Raw genomic sequence first — 8,817 nt, forward strand, 5'->3', positions numbered from 1 at the left:
AATGCCATGGGCAACGCTATGGGCCCAGGCAGGCCCCCACCGTTACTGCTCTGTCTGTGGGGCAGGGGGAGGAGCAATAGAAAAGCAGAGCCCAGTTGTGTCAATCAAATAAACAGGGTCTGGTTGGTGATAATTGGATGTGTTTTATTAGCTTAAAAGCTGGGTTGGCCGGTGGCTTTCCGGGTCACAGCTGATTGGGAGGCCAAAACCGCAGCTCATTTAGTCAGTAAAATGTCGCATCCCACCCTGGCAGACAGTGCAGCTACGTCCCCGGCTAGCGGCAGGGCCACATACACAACCCTGCTGGGCCATCTTCACTCAGGCGGCAGACCAGGGATTTGGAGCAATCAAATTTTTGAATTGTTCCGCTCCGGCTCCGCTCCAGCTCTGGGCAAAAACCTACTGGTCCGTGCTTCAGCTCCGGGCTCTGCTCCAAAGCTCTGCGGCAGATGCCGGCCCATTTAGCATCAGGATACTGGATCCCAGCCCCGATGATGACCCCACTAGGGGGTGTCGTGGTGCTGCCCCATAACGCTCCTTCGTTACTGCCACACCGCAGACCCACGCATGCAAGAGGAAAGACGAACAACTGGGCCAATTTTCACGCTGGGTCTGGTTCTTTTGCTTTTCACCCCTCTCCTCTGCCTCTCAGCCATCTCTCCAGGCGGCAGCAGCTCGCGGAGGTGTTGAGCGTACCAGCCAGTCCAGCCTTGTCGTTGATTTTTTTTTTTTTTTAAAGTGCCAGGAATATTATCTCATGCAGTCTTTCTATTTAAGTCCGTGTGGCCTGCTGCTTTAAATCAACCATTTAGAAGAGAAGCTGATTTAACCCTCACTCAGAGTGTGTGCTGCTGCCTTCTAGAGGTAACTGGCAGGTTACACGTAACAGCCTTGGCTGAGTGAAGATGCTCTTTTAGTTCAGGCAGTACAGGCCCACGCTTTAAGCTCCAGAAGTCCCAGGTTCAATTCCCCCGCCATCCACTAGCACGAGACGGTCTTTAGCTCCGCCACTCTCGCTTCTCTCCCAAAGAAGACAACAATCCCTGAGGATCGGAAGTAAGTCAAGAAATAATACAAGAGAAGGGTGAAAAACATCTGTACAATGCCCAGCATTTTCTGGAGCCTACTGTGATATAAATACCACCACCAGTTGGAGATATGTTCCCTGGAGGTTTGGGCTAGCGCACGGTCTTTACATCTGTGACACTGTTTCCGCAGTCCAAGGTATGTCACAGGCCGGAGTAGCCCTGCAGAGATACAGACAATAGTAACAATTCTTTAGATGTTTAAAAATTCAGCCTGCAGGTATAATTAGTAACAATCTGGAATTTGTCATTTTCCACGAGACCCTCCTGTTTGCTTGGCAGGATTTTGACATGTATTCTTCAGCCATATCTTTAGTATAAGCGTCAGCGACGTCTAGTTACGGTTGCCTGATGCGTCTCATTATAAGAACCAGTTGTCAATTGCTTATAACTTTGCCAAACTTAAACCTTGCGAGCTGAAATTTCCCATGCTGCTAAGATGAGCCAATGGTTACTTACCCTCACTGTTAAAAAAAACTGTGCCTTATTTCTAGTCTGAATTTGTTTCGCTTCAACTTCCAGCCACTGGCTCTTGTTATACAGTTGTCTGCTCGACTGAATAGCCGGCTATTGTCAAATTTTGTTCCCCGTGTAGGTACAGACTGTAATCAATCTCTTTGTCATGCTAACAAGATTGAGCTCCTTGAGTTTTCATGTTTTCGAAACCTTTAAGTATTCGCATAGCTCGTCTCTGAACCAGCCGTCTTGAGCTGTGGACAGCAGAATTGGACCCAGGATTCCAGCAGCACGCACCAGAGGGTTGACAACTTTGTAATATTTAAAAACCGGACACTCCAGCAGGAGTGCTGGACCCAGGGCCGGCTCCAGCATTTCTGCCGCCCCAAGCAATTGGAAAAAAAAAAAAAAAAAAAGCCACGATCGGCGGCGGCAGTTCAGCGGCAGGTCCTTCGCTCCTAGAGGGAGTGAGGGACCTGCCGCCCCCAAATTGCCGCAGGTGCCGCCCCTCTCCCTTGGCCGCCCCAAGCACCTGCTTGTTAAGCTGGTGCCTGGAGCCGGCCCTGGCTGGAACCCCCCCGCCTCTTCCCCCGGAGGTCCCACCCCTGCCCCGCCTCTTCCCCCAAGGCCCTGCCCCCATTCACTCCTCTTCCCCCAGCCCCCCCCCCCCCCCTCGCTGCTTTTCCCCTCTCCTCTCCCTCAGCCCGGGTCGCCTGCAGAACGGAGGCTGGGAGCGGCAGCTGCCCAACGCAGGTAGGAGGTGGCCCCAGGTGAGTAGGGGCTGGCGCAGGCCCCTGCCCGCAGTAACTGGACTTTAGGTGTCCGGTCAGTAGCTCTGACCGGACACTGTCAGGCCCCCTTTTTGACCGGACTTTCCGGTTGAAAACCAGACACCCGGCCACCCTATCGCACCAGTGCCAAACACGGAGGTAAAACACCACGACTGTTCCTACTCAAGAGTCCCCTGTTTATGCATCCAAGGATTGTATTAGCTCTTTTTGGTCACAGCATTACATCAGGGGCGCATTATCCACCACAATCCCCAAAGCCTTTTCAGAATCACTGCTTCCCGGGAATGAGTCCCCCATCTATGGCCAACAGTCTTTGTTCACAGAGGTATACATTTACATGTAGCCCTATTATAATGCACATCGTTTGCTTGCATTCAGCTTACCAAGCGATCCAGCTCGCTCTGTATCAGTAACCTGTCCCCTTCATTCTTTACCACTCCCCGCAGTGTGTGTGTCATCTGCAAATATTACCAGTGATGCCTTTATGTTTTCTTCCAAGGCATTGGTAAAAATGTGACACAGCTCAGGCCAAGACTCGATCCCTGCGGGACGCCACTGGAAACAAAGCCAGTTGATGATGATGATTCCCTGTTACAGCTACATTTGCAGACGGATCAATTACCCAGTGTTTAATCCATGTAATGTGGGCCGTGGTCATTCTAGTTTTTTTTAATCAAAATGTCGCGCAGTACCAACCAGGGCCGGCTCTAGGACTTTTGCCGCCCAAAGCAAAAACAATTTTGGCCGCCCCCCCCCACCATTTTTTAATTATCCCCACCCCCGGCCCCGCCTCAACTCCGCCCCTTCCCCAAATCCCCAGCCCTGCCTCCTCCCCCCAGGCTCTCAAGCCTGGGAGGGAGGGGGAGCAGCGGCGCGCGAAACAACTGTTTTGCGCCGCGGCCGCTCGGGATCTCCCCCTCCCTCCCAGGTTTGAGAGCCTGGGAGGGAGGGGGAGACTCCGAGTGGCCATGGCGCGGGCACCGCTTCTCCCCCTCCCTCCCAGGCTTGAGAGCCTGGGAGGGAGGGCGAGTAGCGGCGCGCGAGCGGCAGCGGAGGTGAGCTAGGGCGGCCGGGGCACATTTTTAGGGGCGGCATTCTGGCGCCGGCCATGCCGCCCCTAAAAATGTGCCGCCCCATGCACCAGCTTGTTTTGCTGGTGCCTAGAGCCAGCCCTGGTACCAACTCAGACGCCTTCCAGAGGTCTAAGTCTATTACGTCAACACTGTTACCTTCATCAATCAAACGTGTAACCTCACCAAAAATATACAACACGTTAGTTTGACAGGATCTATTTTCCATAAATCCATGTTGATGGGCATTAATTATATGACCCTCCTTTAACTCTCTGTTAATCAAGTCCCATATCAGCCACTCCACTATCTCTATTTCAGGGACTCCCTGCAACACCCATCTTCACATCCTCCCCCAGGCCAGGGGCTCTAAGCGTCCCTCATGACACCCCCATGCCAGGGGATCTGTGTGCCCCTTATTTCCCCCTCTCCCCCATGCCAGGGGCTCTGGGTTAATGGGTGTCCCCCATTACCCCCCCCGCCAGGGACTCTGTGTGCCCCCCCATCTCTCCCTCCCCCCTGCCAGGAGCTCGGTGTACCCCCCATTTCCCCTTTCTCTACACACCAGGGTCTCTGTATGCCCCCCATTAGCTCCGCCCCCCATGCCAAAGCTTCTCTGTCCCCCCACCTCCACCTGGGCGCTGTCCACACATTTTACCCTGGATCAAGGCTCAACAACCGCAGCGGTTGTTGCCCCTTCCCCCCCGCACCCCCCCAGTGCTTACGTATTGGTGCTCCCCGGCCACGCGCTCCCCCCGCCGTGCACTGCTCTCACACAGCGCCTCCTTCTCCGAACTCCTGTCTTCTCCCGGCCGGGGCGCCTCCCCCGCCTGCTCCCCCTCCTGCCGGTGCGTGCGGCGGTGCCGGCTCAGCGTGGCGCTCTGGCTGAAGATGCGGCCGCACTGGGGGCAAGCGAAGGGCTTCTCGCCGGTGTGGACACGGCAGTGGGCGGCCAGGTGGGGGCGCTGGCTGAAGCGCTTGCCGCACTGGGGGCAGGGGTAGGGCCGCTCGCCGGTGTGGGTGCGCTGGTGCAGGATGGCGGCGGAGCTCTTGCCGAAGGCCTTGCCGCACTGCTCGCAGCGGTAGGGCCGTTCGCCGGTGTGGGTGCGCTGGTGCTTGAGGAGGTTGGAGCTCTGGCTGAAGGCCTTGCCGCAGGCCGGGCAGTGGTAGGGCCGCTCGCCGGTGTGGATGCGCTGGTGGCGGATCAGGGTGGAGCTCTCCCCAAACCCTTTGCCGCACTGGGCGCACCGGAAAGGCTTGTGGCCCAGGTGGCCCCTGCGGTGTTTGAGGAGGTTGGAGGTCTGGCTGAACCTCTGCCCGCACTCGGGGCACTGGTGGGGCCGCTGGCCCCCGTGGGTCTGCCGGTGGGTGCGCAGGTGCTGGCTCTGGGAGAAGCTCTTCCCACACTGGGTGCAGAGGAAGGGACGCTCGCCCGTGTGGACCCGCTGGTGGGCCAGGAGGTGCTGGCTCTGGGCGAAGGCCTTGCCGCATTCAACGCACCGGTAGGGCTTCTGACCCAGGTGGGCGCGACGGTGACGCAGCAAGTTCGAGCTCAGGCTGAAGGTTTTCCCGCAGTCGGCGCAGGCGCTGGGATTCCGGGATGCCGGTGGGTCTTGGAGATCCCGCTCAGTGGGGTTTTCCCCGGCCCCACACAAGCTCTGCTGGGAGATGTCCCCTCGGGGTCGCCCAGCCCCCAGTGGGGTGGTGGAGGTAAGGTGATCTTGCTCCACGGGGTTTCCCCCTGCCCCAGGCTGGATCTGCTGCAAGACATCCCCTCCAGTTCTCTCTGCTGACGCCCCGCGCGACTCCGCTTTCCCAGCGCCCTCCCGCTGCGGGGTCTCCTCTTCAGTTTGGCTCAGGATCTGGTGATCTGCTGGCATGAAAAGGAGACTCCAGACGTGGCTACATTGCTCTTTAAAGTACTGACGTGTTCCCTGATACTACAATCCCCCTCCCCCACTCCTGATGACCCCAGGGTAACTTCCCCACCCCAGCCTACCTAAGGTATTTACTATGGTCCCCATCACCTCTGTATCTGAGCACCTCACACTCTTTAATCCATTTATCCTCACAACCCCCGGTGAGGCAGGCAGCGCTATTACCCCATTGTACAGATGGGGAAACTGAGGCACAGAGACTAAGGGTATATCTACACAGCAATAAAAGACCCACGGCACAGCTGTGGCTGCCAGGGTCAGCTGACTCGGGCTTGTGGGGCTCAGGCTGTGGGGCTAAAAACTGCAGTGTAGATGGTTAGACTTGGGTTGGTTGCAGCCCGAGTCTGAATCCCCAGAGGAGGTTGGATCTCAGTGCCCAGACTGCAGCCTGAGTCCGAACCTCTACACTACAATTTTTGGCCCTGCAGCCTGAGCCCAGCAAGCCCGAGTCAATTGACCCAGGCTCTGACACTCGGTGGCGTGGATATTTTATTGCCAAGGGTACATTTACTCTGCAATGTAATCTTGGGCTCAACCCTCACTTCCATCTACACACAATTCTGTCTGACTCAGGCCTGGGCCTCAGGACCCCACTGGGGGATGGGTTTGAGCCTGTGGGTCCAGCTGGGACTCGGGCCCAAACTCCATCGTTTCGCAGTGAGGATGCAGCTAGACCCTCAGACCCTGAGTCAGCCAATCCTATCCCACAATCCCACGGGCTGGTGCTCTTTGACCTTGCTATCCCAAGAGTAGCCAATCAACTCCCAGGAAATGGAAGCAATCCCCCGGTTCAAATACAGCAGCTCAGTGTTGAACCCTTCCATTCTATTCTGACCCCTGAGCGGCAAACGCCGTGAACCGCCTCCTGCGTTTGCAATAGCCACCAAGCAGAAGAAATGCTTTGCCGAGCGCGCCGCTCCCAGGAGCACAGCCAGATTTCGGAAAAGCTCTGGTGCGAGGTGAGCAAACAGTTGGGTTTTAGTAAGAGCACCAGGAATGCCCACACCCACCAAGAGATAGCGAAGAACGGAGTCACTGGACCGGAGACCACTGCCTTTCTCCGCTAGATTAAAGAGACCTTTAGTTTCCAGCATTTTCTCCCTGGGATGGGATTTTGTACTGTAATCAAGTCACGTCTGGATCTGCTGTTTGTTAAGCTAAACAGACCAGCTCCATCAGTCTCTCACAGTAAAGCATTTTATCCAGCCCCCAAATCATTTTTGTGACTTTTCTCTGCACCCTCTCCAATCGTCCAAAGTCTGTTTAAAATGTGGACACCAGCACTCCAATACCAGTCTCCCCAATGCCGTATACCCAGGTAAATTTACCTCCCTACCTACTCCCTACTCCAAAGCAATTTTTCCAGCCCTCAAATCACTGTTACTTGTGAACTTCCTGCAAATACTCAGACAAGCATTCACTATTCACAGTGGGTGAAATTCACTGCAATGCAGAGGCTCACTCAAGACCCATTGAACTACAAGGGCTGAAGGGGGAATTAAGTAGTCCGTAGACCCAGTGCTGGCCCCCTCGCACACACGAAAGCTCCAGAAAAGCGAATGATTGTAGATCAAGCATAATCGCCACTTGGGATCCTCCAGAAATAATCCAAACACTTTCCGCCCCCCTCTAGTTCTGATTATTCATTACCTTTGCAGGCACCTCTTTGATTCAGCCATTCGCTGGGGTCCGGGAGAATTGAGACACGGGGTTCTTCCCTGCATTCCATGCGAGAAATGGTGTCAGGATTAGGATCACACAACCTGCAAAGGAGGGTGGGAGAAAATAGGAGGTGCTGTGACTTGTTAAATACCTGCAGAGCAGTGGCTTATTTATTTAGACTGAAAATAATAAAGACGCCTATTGAAGGCAGAGCCGGCTGACAAAATGGATTTTTTGGTTCTCTGGCCATTCTAAACAATAAATAAATTCCGTTTTGGTTGAACACTTTTTTCAAAATGTTTGACAAACTTGAAAATACAATCACTGCAGGTTGAACAAAGTGGGGGGTTTTTCAAGCATTTTTTAATGTTTTTGATTGCATGAATAAAATTCAAGAAAACGCTGATAAATTGAAACCTTTTGTTTTGAAAAGGTCAAAAGGAAATGTTTTGATTTTTTCTGAATTTTTTTAGGTGGTTTTTTGTTTTTTTTTGACAGAAACAATTTGGCAAAATCGACACAAAATTGTGAAAAGTTTTGGTGCCGCCAAATCTGCATTTTTCACCAGAAATTGGCTGAAAAATTCACCCAACTCTACCAGAAGGCTCTAGGTGCCTTAATATAATTAATTGTATAATAAAAACAGTTAAATGAAAACCTCACCAGTGTTTAAATAATCCATTCTACAGAAACTGGGCCAGCCAGCCACCTTCCCCCTTTGTCATCCAGATCTATCCATTGGCTCTCAGCCTTTGCTATACTGCAACCCACCTTACCACCGCCACCATCTAGCCATAGAGGGTGGTCATGAGTCTCTCTGTTCTGATTGCGTCCCTTCTGGGGTTGAGCACAGCTGCTGCTCCATAAGGAGCAGTCAGTCCATGAGCAGTTGCTCCAGGGTGCATGTAGCCCAAATGGCAATGTACAATGTGTTTGGCTCTGTGAACGGTCCATAGAGGATAACTACCTGCTATTAATAACAATTAGCAGAGTTACACCTTCAGCTTGAGTGACTGCAGTTCGGTCCTATGATGCACATGATCATATGTTCAAATCCTGCTAATAAGCAAGGAGAGGAGTTGCTATAACAACATATTTGCCATGCCTGCTTTTTGCACTTCTGGGAGGCAGCGTGGCCTAGTGGCTGGGTCCCAGGAGTCCTGTGTTCCACTCCCAGCCCTGCTACCGAACTGCTGTGCGTGACCTTAGGCAAGTCACTTCCCCGCTCGTGCCTCAGTTTCCCCTCCCACCCTTTGCCTCTCTTGTCTATTTAGGAGGTGCTCTCTTTGGGACCAGGAGTGTCTCCCGGGACCCTGAGCTCGGGGCGGTATTGTAATAAACAATTATTTCTGCCTACATCCTTTTTCACCAGGATCTTGCAGTTTCTGCAGCACCTTCCACCGGAGCATCTCAAAGCGTTTACCAATCCTGCCCCACTGATCCCACACCACCACCCAGTGTGAGGGCGACGTTACCATCCCTGCGTGGCTGGTGGGGAAACTGAGGCACGGAAAGACTGGATGGAAGGAACGACAGGGCTGAAAGCTGCACAGCCCGCCCCCACGTGTTATCTCTTCTTCAGACAGCTGGCCCTCCTCCTATATCCTTCCCCCAGCTGCCACCCAGGCGCCTGATCCCGTTGCTCTCTGGCTGCCTCCTCCAGGCAGCAGTCCTCCCCTCTTCCTTTGCTTTTCCCCTCCCCTAGGGCTGCCTTCCCCCTGGATCGGATCCTCTCCGCCCCACTCACCGCTCCTGCCGGGGGATGCTTGAGTGTCTTGGGCTCTCCGGGCAGAGGGGCGTCCAGCGGCAGAGCTCA

General features: G+C 54.1%; 1 protein-coding gene across 1 annotated transcript; it reads right to left on the minus strand.

Annotated features, from left to right (window-relative positions):
- Positions 1–4,073: 4,073 nt before the first annotated feature.
- LOC135891630 (zinc finger protein OZF-like) lies at positions 4,074–5,282 on the minus strand. The gene has a single exon (XM_065419241.1). It carries the CDS (start codon positions 5,280–5,282, stop codon positions 4,074–4,076), a length of 1,209 nt encoding a protein of 402 aa, XP_065275313.1.
- Between the last annotated feature and the right edge of the window lie 3,535 nt (positions 5,283–8,817).

This window comes from Emys orbicularis, chromosome 19, assembly GCF_028017835.1.
Source record: "Emys orbicularis isolate rEmyOrb1 chromosome 19, rEmyOrb1.hap1, whole genome shotgun sequence".
In the NCBI taxonomy this organism is placed as follows: Eukaryota; Metazoa; Chordata; order Testudines; family Emydidae; genus Emys; species Emys orbicularis.

What these genes read in the sequence shown, in the direction of transcription:
- LOC135891630 (XM_065419241.1), bottom strand. Translation starts at nt 5,282, where the DNA reads ATGCCAGCAGATCACCAGATCCTGAGCCAAACTGAAGAGGAGACCCCG.